Raw genomic sequence first — 27,124 nt, forward strand, 5'->3', positions numbered from 1 at the left:
CAAGTACTAGTAAGTAAACATGTAAGGAAGCATAGGTAGTGTGGGACTTACTCTTCAGTCTGTGAGAGAACGACTGAAGAGCAGAGGCCTGCAGAGTCCTCCTTATATACTACTGGGGAGGACGATGAGTAAGCGTATAAGAAGAGAGCATGTGACGTCCAGAGGACGCTGACTGAGCGATGAGTAACGCTGAGTAAGGGAGCATAATCGACATAAGGTCAGATAGTCCATGGCTGAGTAATGCGAGTAATCCGGACGCTGTCTAGAATAGTCCGGAACATCGTAGAACGTACCAGAATCATGTGGAGGGATGGCAGGATGCCAAGTAAGTACAGAACAAAAGAATGTACGTATATGGTAAGTAGGAAAGTCCATGCTGGCGTATGGTAGACGCACAGCCACTATCACTGCCACTCCCGGTCCGGCACAGCCGTAGACACAGAAGTTCAACAGCGCCGATGTCAAATGGGAAGTTGGGCGTCTAGCGATTGACAGGAGAGAGGTCCACATTGGTCCTGACTACTAAGTACGCAGCCAAAACTAAGCGGCACTATGCACGGGAAGTGCGCATACAACGACACACATTTACAGCAGTAACACAGGCTAAGCAATATTCCCAAGGCCGTAGCCGATTGTTGAGCTCAAAAATGATATACATAGTACAAAACGATGAGTCAAAGCGGTGCACTTAAACTTGCCTCTTCCTGAATAGCACCTCTCCGGAAGGCGCAGCAAGAACGCCTTCGCTCCAGTACATGTTTTCAGGCCGCTTCCCGTCTCCCGGAAGCTTCAGGTCATAGTTCAGCACGATTTGAGCCAGCATCGCCTTCAGCTCGTTCGCAGCGAAAAATCGACCAGGGCTAAGCAACGCGTGAGCTATGCACTTCCCATACGTGTCTCTCCTAAAAAGACAAAGACTAACCAGGCATGTTTCCCATGACCGAAGGAGGCGTAGTCGACGGACGTGTTGACGTACTGGTGCTTTGCAGCCTCGCCCGCGTGCTCGCGCATGCGCGAGAAGCGGAACGCGTCGAAACTGGCCGCATCCTCGTAGAGGGAGTCGTCGTGGTGCATCGAGTAGACGGGTACTGAAAGCAGCGTGCCCTTGGGAATGAACGTCCCGTCACTGAGCGTGATGTCCTTGTGCGCTACGCGCATGAGGGAGACTGTTGCCACACGTTAGACATCGGCGGCCACAACCAGTAGTAGCCATTAGTACATACTGATGCTGACACCGTTGTGGCGCTGGGACTCGCGCAGGAAGCTGTCAAGCTTCCACATCTTGGCCATGGAGTTCTTCGTCCAACCCTCGTCTTTGACCAGAGGTTCGATCTCCTCTCGAAGGGGTTTCAGGAGCTCGGGACGCTCGGCGAGATCGTAGAGTGCGTGGGTGACACTCTGCAGGGCGGAGTAAGAATGTATTACCGAATGTTAGTGAAAGCGGTGGACGGCTCACGTTTGACGAGGTATGTATAGCGACAAAGTTGACAACGAGCATACGCTCGACAATGGCCTTGACGGAGGAGTCCCGGGTTGCAGCCGCCTCCATGATCCACTGAAGCATGTCATTCTACAACACCATTCGTCAGATGGGTTCATGTCATGCGCGACACACCATCACTTACTGGCTTTTCCGACCAGTCATCGCCGTGTTCCGCCATTGGCCGTTGGCGCTCCTTGATAAGAGGAGCCAAGTACACCGCAACCTGACGTACGCTCGTTGTGCTCTTGCTGACAAGACGCCCGACTATCCTGAAGGATTTGTGTCAAATACGTGCGTCGTGGACGTGCTCCACGCCTGTAATTCGTTCGTTACTCACGGCTTCAGCACCTCCGGGAAAATATTGATCACCGCCCTGTCCTTCATGACGCTGATAGCAAAGTCGACAGCAAGGTCGAGATAGCCCTTGTTGCGGCCTGATCGGGTTGACGTGAGGACGAGGCCTTGGGAGCTGAAGAAAGACATACATAAGGGCAGTCCAACGAAGACACGGTTGCTCGCACGAGCGACAATGTCTCGTGTTTTCTCCGAAGCATTAACGCTCAACCACGCTGTAAACAAAAAATCAATCACTCACGTAGGTCACTCCAACTGTGAATACTCACCGTCTCCCTCCGTAGGGATGTGCTCCCGAGTTGCCACAGTAAGCTCATCGATGACTTCGGCGAGGACTGCCGGAAGACCACGCGCGAGCTTGTCCCGGATGATGTCCACATGGAAGGGGTCGTTATGGACGTCCTCTCCGAGCGTGTACTTCGTTTGTAAAAACTGTAGAAGTATCAATAGAGTGAGCATTAAATACTTAGCCAGAGTCGGCCGATGCGCACCTGCCCGAGCCCGTCCATGTTGTCCAATTCTTCTTCCGGACGCTTCCTCATTTCCTCCACGAGCTTCGAGCCACTGGCAATGACCATCCAGCGGTCAAGCATAGCTACCTTGAACGTCGCGCCTCGATACTGAACGGGACCGCATGAAGTTACGAATCATTTGAGAAAATTACCGGGCTTACCTTGTCGTAGCCATCCTGTAGCATCTCCTTTCCGTGATGGACCCATCTGAAAGCCCCACCATACGATAGGACGGGTAGATCAGAGCCCCCGACGGTAGGTATAGCCCGCAGCTAGTAGATAAGCAGAGGATGGTTAGCGTATAACATCCGGAAAGACTGCATAACCAGAACACTGACCGGATCGATGTACCACCTGACGATGAAGGCCACGGCCACGACCGCGACGCAAGCGTAGATGATGGATGGGTCCTCCATGTCACAAACACGGGCCGGACGAGATGGCTCTGGGTGAACAGGCCGTGCTGCTAGATCGCCCGCACCAGAGGGGTATATATGGGGTCGGTACGCGCATGACGTTACGGGACTCCGAAGCTAATGTGTGTGCTATCAGAGCGTCAGCAATGAGGACTTGAGAAGCGAACCTGAAGGGACATGCCTCAGGGAAGTTGACGTAGAAGGAGGTTCTATAAGTTAAATTCGGCGCCCGTTGTTTCTGGGAATGGTAGTTTGATGCTCTCGACGAGTAGTTGCGTCGTCGCCCCATAGTGCGACGCAACTGCGAAGTCGAGGGTCCTTAGTGTGCGTTGTCTAAATTTGTGAAATGAAGTCAGTGTTCTCTACTCAGCATCGATGATGTGCATGAATCCGGAGCGACAGAGCACAACATGGAGTACTGCTAAGCTTTACCACAATGACGGGCTCTTCCGTTGCTCTGCCGTCGGTGTTTCCATAGTTTCGTTCCTCAACACCCCGGGCCCGGGTGGTCTGTGTTCACGTTGGATGGCTGCAAGGAAGCCGCATTTGCTCCCCATCGATTATACGCTCGAACAGGTGCTGATGCTGCCGAGATCAAGAGCGGGGTGACGCCAAGCTGACGCCGTAAGCTGTGTTGGCAACTCGAATTGCTACTTCAGTACGGCATCTGGACATGTGTTATCATACGCGGTCATTACCACAATGCACATACACCGATGGTTCCCCTCCTTGTACCCAGGGTCCATGCTGGCCAGCATGTCCGTGACATGAGCGGACTCACGATGGATGTGCCCACCATGGACCCAGCCTCAGGACACGCCCTACAGCGACACCTGCCTCTTGCGGAAGAGCACCTGCCCAGCCGGAGCAGGCAAGACCGTCGGGCCCCAGTACATGTTTAGGGGGCGCTTGCCATCGCCGGGCAGCTTCACGTCGTAGTTGAGCACGATGTACGCGAGCATCGCCTTCAGCTCGTTGGCCGCGAAGAACCGCCCGGGGCTACAGCGCGCCTCACATGAGTCTCCGCCCTTCCCGCGCCAAAATTCAAAAGTGACGGATGACTCACCAGGCGTGCTTCCCGTGGCCGAAGGGCACGTACTCCACAGAGGTGTTGACGAACTGGTGCTTCGTGCCCTCGCCCTCGCGCGCGCGCATGCGGGAGAAGCGGAACGGGTCGAAGACCAGCGCGTCCGCGTACACCGCGTCGTCGCGGTGCGTGGAGTACGCCGGGACCGCGACGAGCGTTCCTTTCGGGAGGAACGTGCCGTCGCTGAGCGTTATGTCCTTGTCGGCCATGCGCGTCAGGGAGACTGTGCGGGGTTTAGGAATTGCATGAGCCGTATGATCAGCGGTGGGCCGACGTACCGATGTTGATGCCGTTGTAGCGCTGCGACTCGCGCAGGAAGCTGTCGAGCCGCCACATCTTGCCCATGGCGGCCTTCGTCCAGCCTTCTTCCTTGACGAGCGGCTCGATCTCTTCCCGCAGCGGCTGTAGGGTCTCCGGCATCTCGGCGAGGTGGTAGAGAGCATGAGTGATAGTCTAGGAAACGAGGAGTCAGCACTGAATAATCCCAGCGCATGCAAGGTTAGGTTTGATGAATGTACATACGTTCGACGACGTGTGGATCGCGGCAAAGTTAACCATGAGAAGGCGCTCGGCGATCGCTTTGACGGAGGGGTCCCGCGAGGCTGCCTCGTCCATAATCCACTGGAGCATGTCGTTCTGCGAAATATACGTGTTTATCAGCGCGGCTCAGACTCATGGTTGTATATCGTGAACATACCGGTTTCTCCGACCAATCCTCACCGTACTCCTCCATGAGGCGGCGACGTTCCTCCACCAACGGCGCTACGTATGGGACCGCGCGGCGCACGTTCCTGGTGGCATTTCCAACCACGCGTCCGATGATACTAAATGGGTTTGTGTTGGAGATAAGGGACACATATTGGGAATTGAAACGCCACTCACGGCTTCAGCAATTCCGGGAACATATTGATGATCGCCCTGTCTTTGACAACGCTCAGGGTGAAGTCAATGGCGAGGTCGAGATAGCCCTGGTTGCGGCCTGTTCCCCCAGCCGTCAGCTCGGTTTCGCAAACAACGGAGAGCAGTACGTACAAGCGGGCAACCCGACGAAAACGCGGTTGCTTGCCCTAGCGACGATGTCTCGCGCTGCCTTGGAGCAGTTCACGCTGACCCATTCTACGAGGAGGCGGAAGCATGTTAATACTGGAACACAAATGGGCGTCTGTCGTTTAGCTCACCATCGCCGTCCGTCGGGATGTACTGGCGAACGGCTAGCGTGAGTTCCTCGATGACATCCGGGAGGACTGCCGGGAGGCCTCGCGTCAGCTTCTCACGGATAATGTCCACATGGTACGGGTCGTTGTGGATTGCTTCCCCAAGGGTATACTTGGTCTGTACGAACTGTATACGTTTGAAATAGTCAGTGGCGTGATGGGCAAATTATCGAACAGCTGGCTACGTACCGCTCCCAGTCCGTCCATGAAGTTTAGCTCTTCGTCCGGACGCCTCCTCACCTCGTCGACGAGCTTTGGGCCGTTGGCGATGACGATCCACCGGTCGAGCATCGCGATCTTGAACGTGGATCCGCGATACTGTAAATCGTGAGCTCACGTCACGCTGGACTGCGCATGTCAACAAGACTGACCCCATCATAACCTTCTTGCAGTATCTCTCTTCCGCGGCGGGTCCACCTGAGCGCCCCGATGTATGAGAGGATGGGAAGGTCAGAGCCCCCAACCGTAGGAATGGATCGAAGCTGCACAAGAAGGTTAGTGACTGAGTGTTAAGCATTGGAAGATGAGAGGTGAAATACCGGATCTCTATACCACTTGACAACATAAGTAGCTACAGCTATCGCGAGACATGCGTAGAGTACGGTGGGGTCCTCCATGGCTGTTAAACGGTGGGAGGGGAAATAAGGCGATTGCTACACCTTCTGCTATCAAAGGTGGTATATATATGCCTGTCTTCCATGGTCACACGGACAAAGCGGGCGCGCCGCTCCCACTGTCGCGGAGGCAAGTTGAGACGCCGAGGCCTCGAGGAGTAGCAACAGGACGGGGTGACGCTCCGAGAGTGACGCCGCGCGCGTGCCTATCGGACGGCGGATTCGAAAAGCTGCTGGATGCGGGCAGTTCTGTATGTGATCCACCGGTAGGGGAGACACCTTTACCGACTAAAGACACCGGCAGTCAACGGTGCGATGTCCGGGTTGCCGTACATATCTTTGGGAGACCTTCATTCCGGTGGCATACATCAACTGTTTCCGAAGTCGAGCGAAAGGCAAGGATCCTGTGTAAGAAGCTATTACTCAGTACTTGAATCCCGACGTGAGCTTCAAGGTTGTGTACAAGGAAGCAAGGAGCCGGCCGCCGCCTGCACCGAGGCCACATTGTTACGAGGGTGGTTGACCTCACTCTAAAGCGGGTTCGCATAACGCGCACGAAACAAGCGGAGCCTCTTGCACCTCCACCGAAACAAACGCATCGTGACGGTATTCGAAACGACAAATGAGACGCTGTAATTTGCATATGTAGCATGATATCACAAGGGCGTCAAGGTTTCTGCACAGACCTTCCATTACCTGTAATTGATCTTCCGGTACGCGAGGTGCACACAAATTCTAGCGGCGACGTACTACATAGATTCGTATGCTGTTCTTCAAATTGTTTTTTCATCAACTTGGTTTGTCGGATGTCATCAGCCACAGCCGTCTGGAAGCAACAGCCTTGCAGCAAGCTCAAGATGCGACAAGGAAACCAGCATGGAGAGATGCGCCCAGAATCACCGTACCGGAATGCTGTGTCTATGGCCGTGCTGGTGATGGAGGAGGTCCAAGATGAGGAGACGCCTCAGCGACAACGCGCGCGACGCGACTGGTTGAATAATCCACGTGGCCATGGCGTCAGTGTGTGTGCAGGGTCCGCATCTGCAAGACGCGTTTACCGCCGAGCTCGTCGTCTCGGACGATGACCACGGCGAGCCCATCATCGCTCTCTTCGAAATGAGAGGGCCTTTTACTCATCGACATCTCGTTTAGGACAGGATGAACGCTGAGTGAACGGATGGTAGATGACAATATTGTCGAACAATATTAATATCTCGTCAGGCGAGTACATACCTCCGAATCGGCGGTGATACGCATGCGCCTCGACTTTGGCTCCTGCCAGTGGCACTTACGTTTACCTACATACTCCGGCGGGGCGGCGCTGCATACAGCGGTGGTGATGAGGGTATAACCCTTGTGCGGCGAATGATTAATCGAGCTCTACGATATCAGTAGTGTAACGAGGGGGTGTGAACGTTCGAGTGAGGGTAAGCAGCAGTTCTAGTCCGAGTCCTGTTTGCGACTTCGCGTACAACATCAGTCCATCCAGTCGAACATCCCCGACGACCACTATGCGACCTCCGTCCGCCACATCTCGAGCTTCTCGCTGAGCGGAATCTTCTCGTCCTCAGCCTCCGTGCCGCTGTCGGGATCGCTCGGCGGGTCGGGCACATACAGGTGGTACCGTCCGGGCTCCGCCGTGCGGTCCTCAATGTAGGTTCGCAGCATCCCCTCCCGATCGATGGGTTTCACCTCGTACCCCTCCGAGCCGCGCCGGACGAACTCACGAGGTTGGCCCACAGTGTCCTCCTCGTACTCGTCTTCGGATTCGGACACGGGGTATGATTCACCCGCACCCCCGTCGTAGTCGGGGTGGTAAGGAGGCACAGAGGAGTGTGCAGGGGCAGACCTCCGCCGGCGCGTGGTGGAGGGTTGCAGGCCAGGGTTGAGCGTACCGTTCTCGTACGTCCAAGGAGAGTCCGGAAGCTGGAACTTGTAATTGGGATCGACCTCGGGACGTACGTACGCCTGGGGGTCTCTGGGTGGCCATTCCTCCCCGGCGGCTTCTGGAGGAGCAAGGGTTCAGCACACGTCTCATCGAGGGCGAATACGGCGAAGAAGGGGAAGACAGCTGAAGAATCAACCGATGAGCGCTTACTTCATGAGGGGTATATGCGGAGCCTGCACACCTGCGAGGGCCTTGCCATGACTAGATCATGGCTCATACGCGTACCCGCCGCGCGCCATGTCGTGGATGTCCTCCCCTTCTCGGGAGTACATATCCCTTCGCGCAAGTTCCACCCACTCACCGTCACCGTTGGCGAGCGGATACTTCAGCCCGTTCCCTTCGGGCAGCGAAGGGCAGCACCAGAAGAGAGGGCTGGGCCCCAGGACGGCCGAAATATTTCGTTTCATACCAAGGTTCTTTGGGCTTGTCAGTTGCAGGGATGCCTGGGACGGAGTACGGCACTCACGTAGGGGAACTTGATCTACGCTCAATGGTAAGTAAGATACGGATCAAAGGCGTGCACTTGTGCTCACCTCGCGTATACGACCGCGGCGAACGAGCGTCGCGACCTTGTCCTTTTCCCAACCCTCTATCGTGGTGCTGTTGCCAAGCAAAGAGTAGAAATGGTACAAGCTACATATTTGCGCAGGTAAGTAGAGATCGTCTATAAGAGACTGACGAACATACCTGAATATGCCAACAGCAAGCAGTACCGGGATGCAGGTGGCAAAGTTAAGAATAAGGAATATGAGCTCTTGGCCTTTAGGGTCATCCTGTGAGGTCGTATAAGCGAGTGGTGCATTCTGATTTGGACGCGGAAAGCTACCCAGTAGGTGATATTACTCAGCACACGTCGAGTCACCATAGTAAGGTGATATGTGCATGCAAGGTCCACATAAAATAGGAAGCGAACGAAATGGCCGTAGTTGTAGTGGCCGACGCAGTTGTTCACCCACGGGCAGTGGTGGTCTAACAAAGACTATGTTCAGGGTGATGTAGCGTGGCAATACCAAAAGAAGACCCACCCATACGCAGCACACACCTAGATCATAGGGGGATCAATGAAGGCTGAACAAGGTCTATTGGGGAGCGCACGTACCGTTTGCACTGCCTGCAATGGTGCGCGCGAGGAGGCTTATAGCTTTCGCATGTGCGACAATATCGTGGTCCCCTCGTTAATTTCTTGACTTCATAGCCATCCGTATCATTTACGTCGGGCCGCTGAAACATCATTAAGTCCTCAAGACATTGTGAAAGCGACGCAGTCCACGAGCGTACCCAGTTTGGCGGCACGCCTCCCGGGTCGGTTCTGACGCAGAGTGCATAGTTCCAGAACAGTAGACCCACAAGAACACTACAGGATTCGGGTTAGAGGCTGCAATAGTTAGAAGTTGCGTACTGCGTACTTGAATGGCACTAATAGCTCGAGGAGTTCCACGGAGAGCTCATTGCCATACCAAGGCCAGATGATGAATATTTGGGACGAATAAGCAATGAATGCAATGAGACACGTCGTGAAGAATACAAACAAGCGGCCAGTAAGCCGACCCATGCCAGACAGGACCCAGGAGAGACCAAGATGAGTGGGAGAGAGGAGGATGTGTAAGAGCTGCGCGCCCGGCCGACGCGTAGCGTTGGGGGCAAATGCTCGGCGAAGCGCTCGCCGGCGAGTGGCAAATGGCAGGCTCCTCGGGGCCCTGGCGAGTGGGTGGCAAATGTGGCGAGAGGTGGCAAATGCTCAAAACACGGTACTTCCGCGTTCCAACAGCGGTTTTTGGGCTTACGATGTGCTTCCCGCATATAGAAAGGCGGGATCTAGCTCAAACAACTCGAATATACGAGCTGAACATGTAAGAATCGCTGTGGGACCTTCGCGGACCTCGAGGGATGAGCGCCGAAATAGGCGCTCAAAGGCGCAGTGGTACACCCCGCGTCCATTATTTTCTTCACAACCAGCTGCGACGTTACAGCATCATCCTTAGAGGTTTTCGCGCCGACCCCATGCCGCTGAGCACCCACATATCAACGGTTCGCAGCGCTCCCCTCATCTAGGACCCAATAAGCGCCCGGCGACTCGCCAGCATTTGCCAGGGCCCCCGGAAATCCTCGCCATTTGCCACCCATTTGCCAGGGGTGGCACGTGCCACTTGGCGAGGTGGCGAGGATTTGCCAACAACACTACCGACGCGCCTCAGCCGGCGGCGGCTGCAGCCACCGTGGCGCGTCCGCGTCCACATCCGTCCACGGGCGCTTTCCATATTTCTGTCCTCTGTCCTGCCCAGCGCGGACCCTCTCGTCTTCTGCAGCCATGTTTGTACGGCTCTCCTCCTCGTCGGCGGTGTGTCTGGTCAGGCGTACGACGCCCTCCCTTCAGCGGCTGCCCTCTCAAGCCCGCTTCAACTCGTCGGATTCAGCGACTGCTGCTGCTGCTGCTGCTGCTGCTGCTCCAGTCTCGGATGCAGACGCTGCACCGAAGAAACGAGCTATTCCAATTGCAGACAGCTTGGGGGACATCACCATCGGTATGCCGTTGTACCAACCTCACTTAACAATGTCTGACTCTTCCGCGGTCTACAGCCAGCCGGTCTGAACAAGAAGGCCAACGCCGCGACAGGCGGCAAAACGGGTCCGGCAACGGGAACGGGAACTGGAACAGGGATCCCAACCGTCCACAGCGGCCCCGCCAGAACAACAATAACAACTCCAACCGGGACGGCAATGGCAACGGGAACCAAAACCGCAACCGCGCCAACGCCGCCGGACGCGGCTTCGACGGCCAGCGCGGCGGTCAGCGCCCCCCGAGGCAAACCGACCAGACGCAGGGCGCGCAGTCCCGAGATCCCGCTCAGCAGCAGCCCCAGCGCGAGCAGAGGCGGCCGCGCCGACCCAGGGACGAAGGCGAGGAGGATCATCAGCCCTTCAACATCCCTGCCCCGCGCAAGATCGAGTTCGGCAACCTAGACGAGCTCTTTGGCACCTCCGCCGCTCGCACCCGTGCCCCTGGCAGCGTCAAGCTCGCAGACGGCGCAAAACAGCTGTCTCCCTCTCAGGACCGGGTCCAGACCTTCCTCGAGCGCACTGCGGGCGACTATTCCCGTTACGTCCCCAAGACGCTGCTGTCTACCGACGTGCGGGAGCTCACTCCGCTGGAGCTGGGAGGCTTCGTGTTGTCGAAAAGGAGGGACGTCAAGCTGCAGGCGCGCGAGAACGCGCTTGCCGTTGTCGGGAAGTTCCCAGGGACGAACGTGGTGGTGAAGGGCGCGGAGGCTCCCGCGCCATCGTCGTAGGGTGGGGGTATTAGAGGTGATACATACGATATACATACGCTCACCGAGAGGCCTAACTAATAAGTGACACACCGGAAACCCGAAGACAGAGACGTGCGTGGCCAGCTATACAAGCGAAATAAGATTATGTTCCGTCGTCCGTACCTCCTCCTACGGAATGCGAATAGCCGTCATCCGAACGCCCTCCGTGCGTGTAGGTGTGGGACGGCTCGTAGGAGCCCTGGCGGTCCCCGTCATCACTCGCGCCGGGCGGCGCGAGCACCCAGTCGGGGATCTCGAAGTCGCGCACCTCCTCGAGATCGGGAGGCACACGCACACCGAACGCTGTGACATGTCGTTGAGTCTTCCGCGCAGTAGGGGCGCTGGACTGGCGGATCGCGGCGACCATGAGCACGCATGCAGTCGGCTCCTTCTTCCCCGCAAGCCCTGCATAGGAGACATGAGGGCCCGCAGTAGAAGCAAGGCGAGAGTATAGCCTACCAGCGGATGATATAGACTCGCTGTTATCTACACCATTGGACCCTTTGAACCCTTTCGCCTTTGACTTGGCCGAGGCTGAAGGGTGGACACGCTGGCGCTTGGCAGATGGCGCCTGGTGCAAGCTGTCCGACGTATCGACCGAATATCGTCCACGCTTGGAGTTAGCCTCACTCGCCGTATACGACGCGGATCGGAGGGGCGAGTGTGCGAGGCCCTTGCCGCCCTTGCCGCCAGACGCCTGGGACTTGAAGAACGGCGAAAGCGTGATCTGCTTTCCCCCGCCGCGCGAGGGTGGGGGCTTCGGCTCGCGCGCAGCGGCCTGCTTGCTCGCGAGTAGTCGTGGCGGGAACTTGATGCGTAGCTTCAGTTTCTTCGAGCGTGCCCGCTCGATTTCCTCTGGGTCGATCTCGGATTCGCCGTCGTCCTCGGGCACCTCCGGCTCCTCATCGTCCTCGTCGTCGTTCTTGTCCTCAGCCGCGGCTTCGTCGTCGTCATCTTCCTCCGGCTCCTCTTCGTCTTCAGGCTCAGGCTCGTCCTCATCTTCGTCCTCGACGACTTCCACGGATTCTGCCTTGCTATTCGGCTTTCCCAGCTTCTTTTCCATCCACCGTCTGTCCGGAGGCAACAGCGTCCGGTACCGCTGCTCCAGCTGCAGCGCCGTCTCCAGCATCTCCTTCCGCCTCCGCTCACCCTCATGATACGCTGCTGCCCCATGTAGGTGCGCCGTGTCTGGCGGGGGCTCGTCCTCTTGTTGGCTGGTCGGGCCAGGGGAGGCGTCGTGCCCGTCGGAAAAGTCGGCCGCGGGGAGGGCGAGGAAGGCGGACGAGTCCATCGCGCGCAGCTGGTCGATGCGCTCCTTGAGCTTGTAGTGCTCGTGCTTGAGCTTCTCCTTCTCGCGCAGCCGCTGGCGCTTCTCGAACGTCTCGTACTTGCGGTGTCGTTTCTCGTACGCGGCGTCCGAGGTGTCGATCGCCTCCTACACGCGCAGACCGCATTGTGCGCGAAGAGGTAGTGCGTGTATGTGCCGGGTAAGATACATATATTGGACATATAAATGGTGTTAGACAGACGGGGGTGAGTACGTGCAACAAGTACAAGTAGCATGGCGGACGAACGTCTTCTGAGCCGCGCGGGCGAAAGCGGCCTCCCACATGCGCATCCCGGGGCAGCTCCGTGAACTCAGGCGTCTGGATGAGCTGCTGCGCCTTGTACGCCCGCTGCACCTCTGGGCGGTCGAAGTAGCGGCCGTACGCGTGCGTGTTCAGCTGCGCCTCGAACGACTCCGACACGGGCGGGAGCAGCGCCGCGTTCGTCGTGAGCAGGAACTTCGTCGTCGAGGGGATAAGCGGCTCGCTTTCCGCTGTGCGACCACGTCTAAGTACAACGGAGAGTGCGGGGCAGCGAGAGGGAGGGGGGCGCACCTTTGCGTTTCATGGTGTCCAGGATCATCACGTCCGTCTCGCACGTCCCCACCCCCGGTCCTCCGCGGCGCGAGCGCGTGGGCAGCACGCGCTTTTGTCTGGTCTTCATACCCTCTTTCGAGCTCGAGGCCTGCGCGGAAGGCGGCTGTTGTGGCTGCCGAGGCGTCGCGGGGGGCGCAGGGGGCGCAGGGGATGACGAGGAGACTGTTGGCTGCTGTCTGCTGGCGGCGCGCGACCCCCGAGTACTGGCGACACCGCCGCGAGCACCGACCATGGCGTGCGAGGGCTAGGAGGTATATGCAGGAAGCAGGAGAGGCGGTGGGGGACGGGGCGGGGCGGGGCCCGAGGCCATTAAACCCCGGTTGTTTTCATTGTCTTAGCGCTGGAACCGTGTACTGGTCGCGAAGAGTTCATGCCTTTTCGGGAACAGTTGGGGCTATTGGCTTCGACGACTCAACGCCCGCGACATATCATCCCGGGCGCTACGCGTCGGTGGTCCACGAGATGAATGTTGTCAGCGTCCGCCGTGGGGTGAACGCCTGCTACTGCCCACATCGCAGCAAGGTGTCGGTAGAATCACATACGGATAGCAATACATAGTGCGATACACAACCTGCAAAGCAAACGACATATACAAGTAATCAATGTGCGCTCTTAGGCGCTTTTGCCCCCACCGTCCTGGCCCTGGGCCTGACCATGAGGAGGATCGGAAGGCGCGCTCCATTGACCACCGCCGCCCCATCCACTACCGTCCGCGGGAGGGCCCACACTGTACCCCGCAGCGTCGTGGCTGTACGGGGCGGGCTGACCGCCGTACGGGTAACCCATGTTCATACCCATCCCCATCCCCATCCCCATGCCCGGCATACCGAAGTTGTATGCGAAGCGTGGGTTGATATGCGGCTGCACCTGTGGGTACTGGTGCCCAAACCCAAAGTCGTAGCTCTGCATAGGGTGCTGCGGGAAGCCCCATCCGCCGCCGCCACCTGCGTGCTGCATCTGCATCTGGTTGTACATCTCGGGCGACTCGGCTGGAGGGCCCTCCGCGTACTGCCCGGTCGCCCGGGCGATCGCGAGAGACGTCGGCGATAGAGGTCGGGGAACGCGGGGTTCGTGCTCGGTCGGAGGGGGGCCCTGTCTCGCGGGCCACCCGTCAGAGGAGGATCCGCCGCGGCCTCGACCGCGTCCACGTCCGCGGTCATTCTGACGTCGATCGCGACCGCGTCCCCTACCGGGTTCCTCGCGCCTTTGAACGCCGCCCCGGGTGCCGCCACCTCGTCCCCGTCCACGCCCCATACCCCGTTCCGGGCGACCGGCCTCGAAGGGCGTACTAGGAGGAGGGGAAACAGGGGCATCCTGCGGCTGAGTAGTTGCGGGTGGTGGCGCGGCACCGTATGATTCCGCATAGGGATCGTCGTATGGTATAGGCGCGGGTCGGGAGGGGCCCGCGCCGAAGTCCATATCGTTGTACGAGAGAGGTTGCTCGTATGAGCTGCCGCCGTAAGGGTCGTCGGCCATATCTTGATCCCGCATTCTGGATGGTACTGGTGTTGTATGTCGAGAAGAGGTAACTGACCGTCCCCGCGACTGCTCGCGCCTGAAAAATATGTTGATTGAGGAAGTAGTTACTGGGTGGAGGCACTAACCGGTGCGCTGCCGCTCGTTTGTGTGCGGCCTCCTGCTCGTCATCCGAAAACTCAACTTCATCGTCACCGGGCTCTTCGTCGTGGACATTACTGGCATCGCTACCCTTGTATTGCTGGAGTTGACGAACGAAGACGTAGTTGCTCCTGTCCGGGACGTGGTATACCACTCGACCAACTTGAACCTTCTCGGTGTCCAAGGGGAATTTCTGGTTGAACCTGATTTGGTAGAGCGGCTCGCTAGTCGGACCAAAGGTCTCAAAGATCTGTGACAACGTTAGATTAGGACGAGAGGGGCAAAGTGAGATACGCACGTAACCCAAGACCTTCCTGTCCTCGAAGACTAAAAGTGTATCACAGTCGAGGGCCTTTTCGGAACCTCTGTTGGCGATGGCGGACGGTTGGCCCTTGATGATGACAACCTTGTCGACTATGCTCAGGACCTCGCCCACCTTCTCCAGCTCGTCGTGCGGGCCAACTTCCGATATCTCGGGAACCATGATGTCAACTTCCACGGTCTCGTTTTTTGTGCGGACTTGGGCATCGGAAGGGCCCGCCTCGTCCTCATCGTCAAGGTCTGCATCCACTCGTTTCGGCGCAACTTTCCGTGTTTCGGGTGCATCTTCCTTCTCGGAGTCCGAGTCGGACTCGCTTGACGAGTCTGAATCGCTTGTAGATTCTGAGGGAGGCGCACTACAACGTCTCAGACGTAAGTACAATACACTGAGACATGGGCGACTCACGCTTTGACTTCTAACATCGCGGTGTCCTCGTCCTCGACCCCACCGAGGATGTCAGCCTCGACCTCCTTTTCACTGTCTGTATCGCTGTCTGTCCCGTGTTCATGGTCGGAATCTGCTGTGGGCGGCTCGGCAGTTTTGCTGGGAACGGGGTCAGGCACTACGCCAATGATGTCCTGTATGAGCTGCAAGTCTTGTGGCACCACGGAGGGCAAGGCGAAGGAGAAAGGTGCGGCCATCGGAGCAGAAGGCAAATCTTACGGGCGCTTGCTCACTTGCGCAGAAGGCATACAGACGCCCGCGACGCGAAGCCATGTCGTCACGATCACGTGCCTGGCGACAGCGCTAACGGCGCGTCGGGCTTGGCCGTGTCGGCGTCGCGGTCGGTCCTCGACGCGTCGAGCTACCGCTCTCTCCTACTCCCACCACCACCACCACCACCTTCTTCCTTCACCGAGCGCATTGACGCGCAAGACGTCGGCAACATGGTAAGCAGACTGCACGCGTTCTGGGCTGCTCGCAAACGAGTTATGGGTCTTCTCTAGGACGCGGACGACGCTCAGGAGCACAAAGCCTCAGCACAGAGCGCCGTTCTGCCGAAACTAGAGGCCACAAATGACGCTACTCTTGATGATGGTCAGTCTACCGTGCGCACATGATATTCGCTTCTTATGCCTCCTTTACAGTCGCTCTACCCCCCAGTATGTCTGTCGTCGGGCAGGCAGCAAAGACAGAAGGGCCAGAGGTAGACTTGGCGGACAAAACTGTCGGCCCAGAGAATGGAACATCTGGTGCGTGTGCTCGCTCCATGCACCTCTCGTCTCCTCACCATGTACATGTTTGACCATGACATGTAGATGCTTACCCGAGCGCCATGCCAGTTCCGGTCAAAGGGGAATCAGATGCTGGACCCCGCGCCGAGGTTTTACATGTCACAAACGAGGACGTAGTCCTGAGCGACGCCGCCCCTGAACAAAATGCCACTGACCAGGCCAGTGCCGCCTCAGAAGACGGCTCAGCGACAGTCCTAGAGGCTGATGACAACGGCGCAGAGGACTCGGAAACAGACGAGGACGATGACAATGACGAAGAGGAGGAGGACGATGACAATGACGAAGAGGAGGAGGACGATGACAATGACGAAGAGGAGGAGGACGATGACAATGACGAAGAGGAGGAGGACGAAGACCTTCAGGATCCATCTCAAGATATCAAGGTTCGTCAAACCGTTTCGCCAATAACCTCACCTCAACTTATCCGCGGTCTAGGAGGACCTCGCGGCAATCCTGTCTGGGGACCTCGAGTTCACCGGCGCGTTCTCGTTCAACAAGACATACCCAACTGCCCCAAACCCAGCGCTCAACATCGACGGCCTTGGGACTATCGGCCTTCCTCTCAGCACCCGGGATGCTGCTGCCATCAAGGCTCGTTCTGAACAGGCCCCTTTCGGTAAGGTGGACCAAACGATTGTCGACAAAACCGTCCGGGACACCTGGGAGATCGACGCAACGAAGGTAGCGTCAGTCAATATTTCGTATAGAATGACGTTTGAACGCTGCTCTAGGTGCACTTTGAAAATGGCGCGTGGGTACCTTTCATGGACCAGGCGGTCCGGGATGTTTGCCAAGTCCTCGGCGTCAACTTTGAAGCTAGTAAGCCACGATGTGAGCTATACAAACTCCTCCTATATGAAACGGGCTCTCAGTAAGTGGTATTCCCAGAGTTCAGGGCACAACTAATATCTTGCCGTTCAGTTTCTTGCCGCACGTCGAGTATGTACACTCACAGATCATACAGGAAGACGCATCCTCACTATGACCAGCACAGAGAAGGTGAACGGCATGTTCGCCACCATTGTCGTCATCCTTCCGTCGAGATTCACAGGCGGCGCTGTGCACGTCCGGCACGGCGATCTCGATCAAACATACGACTCCAGCGAGGGAAGCCTAACCAACACCTCCGTCCTTGCCTGGTATACCGACGTGGAACACGAGGTCAAGGCGGTTACGGGCGGGTACCGTCTCGCACTCTCCTTCAACCTCGTACACACCACGAACGCTCTGCGCCCGACGCTCAGTGTCAGTACCTTGCCTTCTCGCCTTCAGCACGTCTTGCGTTCGTGGAAGCAGGCTGAAGGCGGCGGCGATGCCCCGCGAAAGATTATCTATCTCCTCAGCCATAAGTATTCCCAAGCCGCGCTCCGAGGCAGCGCGCTCAAGGGGGTGGACGCCCATTTGGTCGCTATCCTGGACACCATTGGCACACAGCATGGCATCCATCTTGGCCTCGCAAATTTGACTTGCACTCAGAGGGGAGGCGCGAACGACTATGGGGGACGTGAGCGCGACGGCTGGGGCCGATGCTATTACGACGAGGACAGTGAGGATCCGGATGATGACGACGTCTCGATGTGTGAGGTCGACGAAACGAACGTGGAAGTCGAGAATCTGGTCGACATGGATGGTAAGCTTATTCGGCAAGCGGTCGACTATGATCTCGAAACCGAGGTCATCCCTGAGGAACTCGTCGACGAGATCACCGCAGGGGAATATGACGACCAGGAATACGAAGGCTATCAGGGAAACGTAGGTCTATCAGCCTCCATCTGGTGAATATAAACTGAACTTTGTGATATTCGTGTAGTATGGCGGCACATTGGAACGCTGTAAGTATATTTGCTGCATGCGCCTGCATAGTGTAGCTAATAGCGCTCACCTTTTGATAGTCTATCGCCGAACTGTTCTGGTTATGTGGCCCGCATGGGCGCACTTCGACCTCATTCACGGCTCGGAGGGTTTCACATATGCGTGCCAGAGGATACGCGATTCGAAGAGCTCCCAGCCGACAACCGAGGAGACGGAGCTCACAGAGATCATCTTGGTCCGGGCGAACGCCACCAAAAGCGGGGCAATCGTGGAGAGCGTATGTCGCGCCGCATTGAGATGGAAGGACCTCTCGCTTTGGTTCCGTGCGATCAAAGCCTGCGACGCCGAACGGTCGATCTCCGCGCTCGGAGAGAAACACATCTACCTTGCTGTTGATGCCTTCGGCTTTGCAGAGGTGAAGCCTTGGTGAGCGTCTCGCTCCTGAAACGATCAGACACCCATTTATGTACTTGCCTCCAGTATCGAACATGCGCTTGAGCGAGACCCGTCCAACGTCAGCACCCTCCAGTTTTTGGAAAAGTTCGAAACGTGGATTGCCTCCCAGCATCCAGAACTGGTCAATGACGCTACGAAGGACTGGGTATCAGCACAACGCACGAAGCGGTTCAACGCGCTGAAACCTCTAGGGAAGGACGAGCACAAGTCGCTCACCGCACTTGCACTCAAGTACGGTGGTGGAGTCGACTTCTTGGAGAACAAGTGAGGACCACGCTACTTTGCCGTACTGTACAGTCATATCCTAACCTGACGAACAGGGTTCTCCCTCTGATCAAGCCCACTACGGGCAGCGCCGCCTTGCTGGAGTATGCGATGTCTCTTAAGGGCGAAGAAGGGATCGCCACCGAAACGCGCGCTCGCTTAGCGCGAGACCTCTTGGCGACCGCTCTAGCTAAGGTCGACTTCTATGCCACAGCGCCGGTATCGAACGCCGCGCACCAGCATTACTCCTACGCGTACTCCAAGCCTGTCGAAGAGCCGGGGCAACTAGAGCGCGCGAAACCATATTTCAAGGCGTTCCTTGAGCTAGGCACCGACGATCTCTTCGCTACTGCCGTTGACAAGCTTCTTGCTCTCTCAGGTCTGGTGGGTGATGTCGTTATTCGTCGTGTCAAGGGCATCCTCCTCCCTCTTGTCGCATACGGGCAGGAGATACTGCGCACTCTCCCTGGAGGCAATCCGCCCCCCGCCTTACGCAAGCTTTCTACCACTGCAAGCTTGCTACACCTGCAAACTGTGCTCGCTGATCCTCGGCGTCTCGTCCTCGACGATGTCCCATCGCTCATCCAAGCGGTAGTCGCCAGCGACAAACCGGAAGAGTCGCTTGCTCAGTGAGTAGCCTTGCCAGTGGGTTTTTTTCTGCGATCCGCCCTGACGTTGACCTCTATCCACTAGGGTTGTAGCTAAGTTCGAGGGCTTGCAGGTGCAGACTACGATCCTCCACGCTATAATCAAAGAGCTGGGAGCGAAGAGCGCTCAGATAGACCCCTCGGGGATTACTCTGAACCCCCTCCTCCTCCGCCTCCTGCAGAAATACGTCAACGACATCGACCTCACCTACATCGCCCCACCGGCGTACGCGTCGCATTCCTACTACAGAGCTGCCGTCCCCGCTGCCCCCGCCCAGAAGCCAGCCCTCGCCGCGCTCGAGTTCTGTCTCTCACTGCAGCTCCCCGACGCGTGCAAGTTCGTGATCGGGCGGCTGCTGAATCCGGCCAAACTCGACGTCAAGTACATCGAGACCCAGCTCGCGCCTCTGTTGCCGGACATGCGTGCGTTGCTCGTCAAGTACAACCAACCGCTCACCTCGGAGGCCTTCGCGATGGCGGCCCGCAAGATCATGCTGTACTGGGTGCAGAAGGTGATGGGCCCGCGTCCTCCGAATTCGACGACGTCCCTTCTGGGAGGCCTGAAGGGGTGGACGTGCAACTGCGACGTGTGCCCCCCGGTGCGCACCTTCCTGACCGCAAAGCCCGAGGAGAGCAATAGCTGGACGCGAATCGGCGCCCCGAAGAGACGCCACTTGGAGGCGTTCCTGTCCAAGCATGCGAGGCAGATCGCGACCTTTGCGACGATCAGAAGCACGCCGCAAGGCATCACGGTATGTTCTAATCTTGCAAGGCTCTGGGCATGGACTCACCATAGCGCGCGCCCAAGGTCACGAAGACGAAGGCGATAGTGGGACCTGCCAAGTGGGCCCACGGCCAGGCGCAGGGCAAGAAGTTGTTGCGGAGCATCAGCGCGAAGGAGCACGAGCTCAAGGCTGTCCTGGGGCCTGACTACGCACGGATCGTCGCTGGGTTGGAAGGGCGGTCCATGGGCTTGGGGGCAAACGTCGCGAATGCGGCGGCGACTGCGCCTGTTGCAAGCGGTAGTTCCACAGCGTCCGCGACGCAGCCTGCCCCCCAAGGTGCATCCCGCACAACCGGGGCCACCCCGGCTGCAGCGACGATTGGAGCCACCGCTACATTCGGCCACCCCGGGCCCGCAAGTATGCCAAATGCTGTCCCGACGGGCGTAGCGGCAACACACACTCCCTCAGTGTCGTCGGCTGCTGCACCGAGCTCGAAACGAGTAGACGATGCGGAGCACGCACAGAGGAAACGCAGGAAGATGGTGTACGATGAGCAGGATGTTATTGACCTTACCTAATTGTCTGTTTTGGACTAATGTCTTCGGCACCTTGTAGCGTAATACTAATATACTGGCATGACTCCAAAGACATCGACTGAGGGACCTTTGACCGCGGTAGCCATACAAAAAGTTCTTGTAGTAGTTTGGAAAGCTAAGGCATACATAACGATATCCATACACAACCATACATCCGACCCTACAGTACAGAGCGAGACAAAAACACAGAGGAGAGAGTACACACCGAGAGGAGAGGTATAGGCATAAAATATACGGCCATCATCAGCATGCCGCCCGATCCAAGTACACCTTCCACATCATCCCGCCCTTCTCGCCGAGCTCGAGCACGCTGATACCCACAGGAAGCGGCACCTCCCACTCGCCGCTCTCCTTGCCCGCCACCACCGCGCCGTTCAGCTTGGCCTGCATCCCGCCCTCGCTGGACTCTGGTTCCTTCCCCTTGGCCTTCTTCGCAGCCTCGGACGCCTTGCCGCGCTTCCGCGCCGGCCGGCCGCGCTTCTTGCCCTTCGCGAGCGACGTGCCCTCCTCGCCGTCCTGCTCGTCGTCCCCGCTGCTGCCGTCCTCGAGCAGGTAGAGGAGCGTGACGTTGGACAGGACGATCCCGGTCTCGCTCCCGTTCAGCCGCATCGTCCACGTCCGCGTGCCATCCTCGTGGTGCAGAACGAGCCGGCGGCGGAGAGGCATCGTGGTGATGATCGCATGCCGCAGGGTGTGCACATATTGCGCCGCGGGCACCGACACCGACGCCGGGCGCAGGACAAAACGTGCGCCGGGAGGGGGAGAAATTGGTATGGGAAAGGGACTCGGTGATTTCGACGACACCGAGATGGCCTGGGCAGAACCAGATGACGATGCCACCGAGATGGCCTGGGGAGCAGATGACGATGACACCGAAATGGGCCGGGGAGCGATAGGTTGCTGGTATACAGCGTTGGGGTAGTATGTCGAGCTGAGACCTTGGGCAGTGCCTCCGCGCGGTATGGCCCTTGCTTGTGCGGCTGTCGACGGCTTGGAAGGGGAAGGAACCACGGCGCCTGAGGAAGACGCTTGCGCGGGCGCAAGTTTAGGGCCTGGCATCATAGGCAAAGCGGGAGTGACTGCAGCGGCCCTGTCGGAAACGAGGGGAAGATGGGATGGGCCAGAAGGGGACGCGTTCGTCGCCTCTTTGGTGTTTCGTTGTCGTCCATGGGCCCGCCCGCGAGATACAGTGATTGTGTTACTAGAGGGTAAGGCAGGGGCTGGCGCCTCGACGGGCTGTGTGGGCGCACTAGGCATCTTCAACTTGATCTTCGTTGGGTGATCGCCAGCGTTCACGTATGCTGGTGCCGCAAATTGCTCAGGAAGGTCCGCCATTAGCTTCCGGAAGGCGTCCTGTGAGTATGTGTTTTGAATTTCGTGTAAAACAGCGATGGTCGGAGGCGTGCAGAACATACCCTCAAAGTGCGTGCGTCGTCATATATCGGCGATCCATCCGCGTTAAACTGTAGCGCATTCTGGAAGACAAGCTCCACGTCGTCCGCAAACTCCATTGAATTCTCATATGCTCTGCGCTTTATCTTTTTCTGGGAGCAACGACATCAATGAGCAATGCAAACTTGACTGTGAAAGAACTCACGAATATCTTGTCCAGCGACAGAGGCTTCTTGATTAGCTTGTAGTAATCAGGCCAATCCGCAGGGCTTGGAAGCTGCATGAACTCGGTGGAGAGAACTCGGCCACTGCATGTAAAAGGAGTTGGTACGGGTTTGCGGAATCCGACTAAAGCACGTACCTGTCGGATGTCATGTCGACGATCGTCTGGAGCGTAGCTTTCAAAGAGCGATGTAGAGCCTTCTTCTCGCTAACATCTTCTTTCTCGCCATCGGACGAGTCCACTTTGATCCCTGTGACTCGAGCATACTGTTTTTCCAAGTATTTCTAGACAAAGGGTAGACGTGAGAGGCGGTCGGCTTACGATGGTACAAACGCGACTTACGTGGAGATACCTCGCGTCTGCCCATATTTGACTTGACTTCATGTTGAACCGCTTCGCGTTGCGAAAACATCTCTCAAAGTCTGCCTTCACGTCTACCATAGAAGCGTATTCTTTCTTTTCAAGCTTTGACTTGATGTCATCGAGAGCTACTGGATGCTTAATGATGTGGTAGTATTCCGGATATTGGCGTTTCGAGGGGAGACGCATAAAGGCCTGAGAGATGTGTACGCCTCTGTAGCGATGGTGTTGTGTGAGCGGGACATGGTGGTGGTTGCAGAACAAGCGGTAGGCGCGAGAATGAGGTCAATCGGAGGACACAGGTAGGGATGTCACGCACTCGGAAACGGCGTCCTTCATCGCAGTCCACAACAACATCCCCTTGCGCATGACCTCGTCCCTATCCTCAGCCTGCTTGCTTCCGCCCTCATTGTTCCCCTGCACCTGGGCGTCGGCGGCTGCTGCCTTTCCGTTCGTGCTGGTGCTAGTTGTGGCCGGGGCCTCCTTCCGACGTTTGGCGCGCGGGGCTTCGATATCGACGCCAGCGCCCCCGATGCTGAGAGCCTCCCTCTTGGACATTGTGCAACCAGTATAACAACGAGGGTAGATGGGCGATTCGGGCTCGACGTTGGCAGCGACCGCGAGAGGACTCGATATCCCCCCCAGCAGCGACGCACTCGGACATACGCCGCACCGTTGCGCTCAACAGCCCCAATGCAGTAATCACCCCACGTGACTCGACGCGTCCCGACGCGCTGTTCCGAGGCGCTCGACCCTGATCGACCCTTGGTCTGCTCCTTGGTTCAATCCGCTCCTTGGCCTCAATCCATTGTACGCTACTACGCCTACGAAGTCTAATGTCGAAGAATATCACTAGTAGGGCCTTTCAGACGCACAGGCCGTTATGAAGACATGGACACGGGTACGGATGGTAAGTGCCACTCTTCGCGCGCCATTAGTACTTTAGTACTGGTACTTACATATTCTCGTCCTATTACCGTGCTACCACCTCGAGCTCGTTCACAGCTCTCTTTGTTTTCTCAACGCCAGTAGCACCCAGCACTATTGCTTCCGTACGCATCCTGACTCTCTGAGCGACTGCTGCGTGCTTCGTTCCGCTTGTCTCGCGCTGCTGCGCATTGCACTCGTCGATGAAAATCCTCATATGTCTGAATTGCATGCGCCCCGTCCCGCTCGCCCTTGGCCTATAGCAGCTGAGCGCTGATCAGCCGCTTCCGCCGCGAGTGCTAGGATCATCTTGACGACAAACCAGACACCAGAGCGCGGGATTTCGTGGCCTGCCGTGCACGGCATCCAGGAGGATTGTCTGGAATCCTGGTCGCAGCCACAATGACATGGGTATTTCAAGCTTCATCCGGACATAGTGATTTACATTACGCTGGCTATATTATAGGTACCGTTGAATCGCAAGTGGTAAACAAAATAGCTAAGTTACTATGTGGGAAATCCAGGGGAGTCGTAGCGCCGCGATAATCCAACACATACAGGCCCATTCTACAGCCCCCGGGGTTTGACGACCACCGGTAGAGGGGGCCGGGAAAGAATGAGGTAGTCCAAGAGAAGACTCTCGTACGAAGCCGCATCAAAGCCATCCGCTAACCGCAGATCCAGCTTCTGCATCATGAGGGTCACGACCATGCGCATCTCCTGCAGCGCGAGCCCCTTCCCCGCGCAGTTACTGGGCCCAAAGGAGAACGGGAAGAACGCGGCGGGGTTGTGGACGATCTTCGCGCTGCGCGCGTCTCCCGAGCCCGCGAGAATCCACCGCTCCGGCCAGAAGCTGTCGGGTAAGGGCGAGAAGTTGCGCGGGTCCCGTTGGATGCTGTACATGTGCACCGTCGTGATAGTGCCCTCGGGGATGTAGCTGGGATCAACGGTGCGCGTTATTCGGCTGCCACGACGCGGAGAGCGCAACGTGCGACACTACTGACCTCGTTCCGACAACCTTCCCGCCGCTTCCAATAGGGACGAGCCGTTGGCTGCCATCGCTCACTGGCGGGTACAGGCGCATGGTCTCGTTGCTAGAAACTCATGAGAAGACGTCCTCGATGAAAATCCCAGGAGACGGACGTACATGACGGCATTGAGATACGGCATATCGGCATGGTGCGTCGTGTTTAGAGCGTTCTCGCCCGGAGGATAATAGAAATCCACTTCCGTCCTGAGACGAGCATATACCTCGGGATGGGTAAGCACGAAGAAGATGAGGTTTGAGATGACGCTCGAGGTCGTGTCTGATCCGGCCACGACGGCCAGGGCACCATCCGCGACGACCTGGGAAAGCGGGGGCGTCGCTTCTGCGCCATCTTCGTTATTCTATAGCGGAGTGAGGCATCGATCGGGGACGGGCTGATCGAAGTCGCTGCTTACCAGGTAATAGAAGAGGTCTTTAGTACTGTTATTTCCCAGCTTGACGCGCTCCGCCGTCCGGCGGATGCAGAACGTCCGCATTTCCTTCATCTTCGACCCGAGGCTGGGGAGCTTTCGGACGTAGTCGGCGGTCCAAGGGAGGTGGCCGAATGTGTCGGAGTTGCTGTTCGTCCAGCGGTCAGCTCCCGAGTAGCCGAGGTAAATAGAGCGGCGCCACTTACACCAATCCATCCTCCAGCAGAGGCCACACGCTTCCCTCGTCGCCGTTCCGCATCATCTCTGATCCCCCGCCAAACCTGCAGGACGCCACAAACGGTCAGCACACTCATAGCAGACCTGCGGAGGACGTCACTCACGCCATATCGCTCATGAGGTCATACCTGTCGCGGACACCCCGTGAGCACCTTGTCTCCGCGCGACTGAATTGTGCACAAATACATACGTAAACCAGCTGAACCATTTGGACATGTTCACCTCTCCTTTCTTGGAGGAGAGCAGATCGACGAGCTGCTGTGTGCGCCGCGCGACCATCGGCTCGAAGTCCTTCAGGCTGGCCACGCTGAAGGCCCGATTCCACGGCTTGCGGCGACGCAAGTGCTCCTTCGGGTCCCCGAGCGCGATAAGGGGCGGTACGGCCTGGGTGGCAGCCCGGGCTCCCCACTCTGCACCGCCTCAGGAATCAGCATCCCGCAAGGGCGGCGCGCGGGCGCGCGCTGTGGCGGAGAAGCACACTCACGAGGACCCTTGTGCAGGCCAGCCGTTCCCATCAGAGGGTGTATGGCCGCAGCATTGCTTATGGAGAGCTCGTTCGGGCCTGCCTGCCGGTCAGCGTCGTGCGCGGTGGCGCACCGGTGGTGATAGAGCTCACCAACTCTGACGACGTCGCCGTAGCGTCGGTGCAGCTGCTGCGTGTATATGTGCCGCTTGCCGCCGCGGGAAATCCACGCCAGGGATAGTTTGGTCAGCTTGAGCGCGACAGGTCCGGGGTAGCGTGCGAGGGGGTGCCACGGGGAGAGGCGGTACAGGGCGACGGAACCTGCCAGTGTGCACCAATACATCGAGAACGATACCAAAAGCGCTTTGATGCCCGAGAGGTGGAGTAAGAGAAGTACGCTTAAGAGAGCGGGCACGCCCAAGATTAGGACAGCGTGGGCAGCTGCATGTTGCGGTTCGAATCGCTTGAAAATCCAGTGTGCCGCCTGGAAAAAATAGATGAGACGGCATTCGCATGGGTGGGGGACAAGGAGGATGTACTGACCAACGCGGATCCCACCACGGCACAGAGTACGTGAGGGAGCGACGGTTCGACTTCGAAGATGGTAGAGGCCATTGTTCTAGCGGATCGTTTGGAGGTTCCGGCCATTCTTATACCGGCGACCACCGCCTGGTGCGGCGGACCTCCTGGCTTCCAGACTGCTCAAAGTCCGCTCCAGCGCGCCGCGGAGGACGGCACATCGGGTATCAAGCCTCGGAGGGGTATCTTTACGCAGTCGGCGCGGGTGCTCTCAGCGCGAAGGGGTTCCGTCATCCTTTATGCGGAGATTTGAGGAGCTCATGGGACCGGTCTGCATCGCTAAGCCAGGGGTTCGCGTGGTGGGCGAAGCTATCAGATGAACGCAATCACACTGTAGGTGAGTGACGTGCTGCACCCATCGGGAGTAGGGAGGTACGGACATGCCTTTCTGTGCGCCCGATGAAAATTCTCCAGCAGCTGGACTGCCTCAACGGAGGCGCGCCGTCCCGTCATTTGAATAATCGCCCACAAACGCACTCGCAACGTGAGCGGTGGGTTCGGATGGAAGGGCTGCAACCGCGGTACCGCGGCAATCCTATCGGGTATTCCGACGTCCCCGAAGCGTCTTGCCATCTTCCGGCGACTTATCAGCTTCAATGCTGGAGCTCGGCGCCCGAGAGAATTGGCCGGAGACTCAGACGAGGCCGCTAGTTCCCGCCGAAGGCAAACGGCGGTGAGAAGCGGGGCGCTGTGTGGCAGAAGCAAAGTAGAAAGCCGGACGGTCGTGTTGAACTTCTGTGTCTACGGCTGTGCCGGACCGGGAGTGGCAGTGATAGTGGCTGTGCGTCTACCATACGCCAGCATGGACTTTCCTACTTACCATATACGTACATTCTTTTGTTCTGTACTTACTTGGCATCCTGCCATCCCTCCACATGATTCTGGTACGTTCTACGATGTTCCGACTATTCTAGACAGCGTCCGGATTACTCGCATTACTCAGCCATGGACTA

The 27,124-nt window shown here is 57.7% G+C and overlaps 9 protein-coding genes across 9 annotated transcripts; 2 read left to right on the plus strand and 7 right to left on the minus strand.

Moving 5' to 3' along the window:
* Positions 1-688: 688 nt before the first annotated feature.
* TRAVEDRAFT_41570 (cytochrome P450) lies at positions 689-2,765 on the minus strand (the record flags this gene model as incomplete). The annotated part of the gene is made up of 11 exons (XM_008033927.1): positions 689-860; positions 923-1,166; positions 1,224-1,398; positions 1,457-1,570; positions 1,626-1,752; positions 1,821-1,917; positions 1,969-2,052; positions 2,107-2,269; positions 2,329-2,457; positions 2,511-2,621; positions 2,688-2,765. 11 exons carry the CDS (start codon positions 2,763-2,765, stop codon positions 689-691), a joined length of 1,494 nt encoding a protein of 497 aa, XP_008032118.1.
* Positions 2,766-3,586: 821 nt separating this feature from the next.
* TRAVEDRAFT_16329 (cytochrome P450) lies at positions 3,587-5,683 on the minus strand (the record flags this gene model as incomplete). Its single annotated transcript, XM_008033543.1, has 11 exons — positions 3,587-3,764; positions 3,832-4,075; positions 4,131-4,305; positions 4,375-4,488; positions 4,550-4,676; positions 4,735-4,831; positions 4,885-4,968; positions 5,031-5,193; positions 5,256-5,384; positions 5,438-5,548; positions 5,606-5,683. 11 exons carry the CDS (start codon positions 5,681-5,683, stop codon positions 3,587-3,589), a joined length of 1,500 nt encoding a protein of 499 aa, XP_008031734.1.
* A 1,344-nt stretch (positions 5,684-7,027) lies between these two features.
* TRAVEDRAFT_61875 (palmitoyltransferase PFA4) lies at positions 7,028-9,230 on the minus strand. Its single transcript, XM_008034261.1, has 10 exons — positions 9,035-9,230; positions 8,907-8,982; positions 8,728-8,849; positions 8,654-8,670; positions 8,455-8,597; positions 8,316-8,401; positions 8,162-8,261; positions 8,095-8,109; positions 7,930-8,071; positions 7,028-7,686 (listed from the first exon to the last, which is right to left on the minus strand). Exons 1-10 carry the CDS (start codon positions 9,178-9,180, stop codon positions 7,190-7,192), a joined length of 1,344 nt encoding a protein of 447 aa, XP_008032452.1. The 5' UTR covers positions 9,181-9,230; the 3' UTR covers positions 7,028-7,189.
* A 706-nt stretch (positions 9,231-9,936) lies between these two features.
* TRAVEDRAFT_41573 (uncharacterized protein) lies at positions 9,937-10,915 on the plus strand (the record flags this gene model as incomplete). The annotated part of the gene is made up of 2 exons (XM_008033928.1): positions 9,937-10,150; positions 10,206-10,915. The coding sequence occupies 2 exons, from the start codon at positions 9,937-9,939 to the stop codon at positions 10,913-10,915; spliced, it is 924 nt and encodes a 307-aa protein (XP_008032119.1).
* Positions 10,916-11,039: 124 nt separating this feature from the next.
* On the minus strand, positions 11,040-13,090 carry TRAVEDRAFT_111354 (uncharacterized protein; the record flags this gene model as incomplete). The annotated part of the gene is made up of 3 exons (XM_008034547.1): positions 11,040-12,371; positions 12,511-12,755; positions 12,817-13,090. The coding sequence occupies 3 exons, from the start codon at positions 13,088-13,090 to the stop codon at positions 11,040-11,042; spliced, it is 1,851 nt and encodes a 616-aa protein (XP_008032738.1).
* A 297-nt stretch (positions 13,091-13,387) lies between these two features.
* On the minus strand, positions 13,388-15,438 carry TRAVEDRAFT_138656 (NAF1-domain-containing protein; the record flags this gene model as incomplete). Its single annotated transcript, XM_008034548.1, has 4 exons — positions 13,388-14,413; positions 14,463-14,725; positions 14,774-15,152; positions 15,218-15,438. The coding sequence occupies 4 exons, from the start codon at positions 15,436-15,438 to the stop codon at positions 13,471-13,473; spliced, it is 1,806 nt and encodes a 601-aa protein (XP_008032739.1). The 3' UTR covers positions 13,388-13,470.
* Positions 15,439-15,512: 74 nt separating this feature from the next.
* Positions 15,513-20,514, plus strand: TRAVEDRAFT_41576 (uncharacterized protein; the record flags this gene model as incomplete). Its single annotated transcript, XM_008033929.1, has 15 exons — positions 15,513-15,517; positions 15,543-15,687; positions 15,745-15,835; positions 15,886-15,990; positions 16,057-16,415; positions 16,468-16,713; positions 16,764-16,903; positions 16,954-16,971; positions 17,022-17,784; positions 17,843-17,864; positions 17,925-18,270; positions 18,325-18,564; positions 18,621-19,193; positions 19,258-19,963; positions 20,008-20,514. 15 exons carry the CDS (start codon positions 15,513-15,515, stop codon positions 20,512-20,514), a joined length of 4,266 nt encoding a protein of 1,421 aa, XP_008032120.1.
* A 137-nt stretch (positions 20,515-20,651) lies between these two features.
* On the minus strand, positions 20,652-23,065 carry TRAVEDRAFT_158125 (Bromodomain-containing protein; the record flags this gene model as incomplete). Its single annotated transcript, XM_008034549.1, has 6 exons — positions 20,652-21,885; positions 21,948-22,076; positions 22,130-22,232; positions 22,286-22,431; positions 22,490-22,721; positions 22,827-23,065. The coding sequence occupies 6 exons, from the start codon at positions 23,063-23,065 to the stop codon at positions 20,776-20,778; spliced, it is 1,959 nt and encodes a 652-aa protein (XP_008032740.1). The 3' UTR covers positions 20,652-20,775.
* Positions 23,066-24,001: 936 nt separating this feature from the next.
* On the minus strand, positions 24,002-26,207 carry TRAVEDRAFT_41578 (high nitrogen upregulated cytochrome P450 monooxygenase 2; the record flags this gene model as incomplete). Its single annotated transcript, XM_008033930.1, has 10 exons — positions 24,002-24,371; positions 24,439-24,528; positions 24,582-24,823; positions 24,878-25,040; positions 25,099-25,173; positions 25,234-25,257; positions 25,320-25,539; positions 25,614-25,691; positions 25,746-26,076; positions 26,136-26,207. 10 exons carry the CDS (start codon positions 26,205-26,207, stop codon positions 24,002-24,004), a joined length of 1,665 nt encoding a protein of 554 aa, XP_008032121.1.
* Positions 26,208-27,124: the final 917 nt, after the last annotated feature.

This window comes from Trametes versicolor (genome assembly GCF_000271585.1).
Source record: "Trametes versicolor FP-101664 SS1 unplaced genomic scaffold TRAVEscaffold_1, whole genome shotgun sequence".
NCBI classification, from domain to species: Eukaryota; Fungi; Basidiomycota; class Agaricomycetes; order Polyporales; family Polyporaceae; genus Trametes; species Trametes versicolor.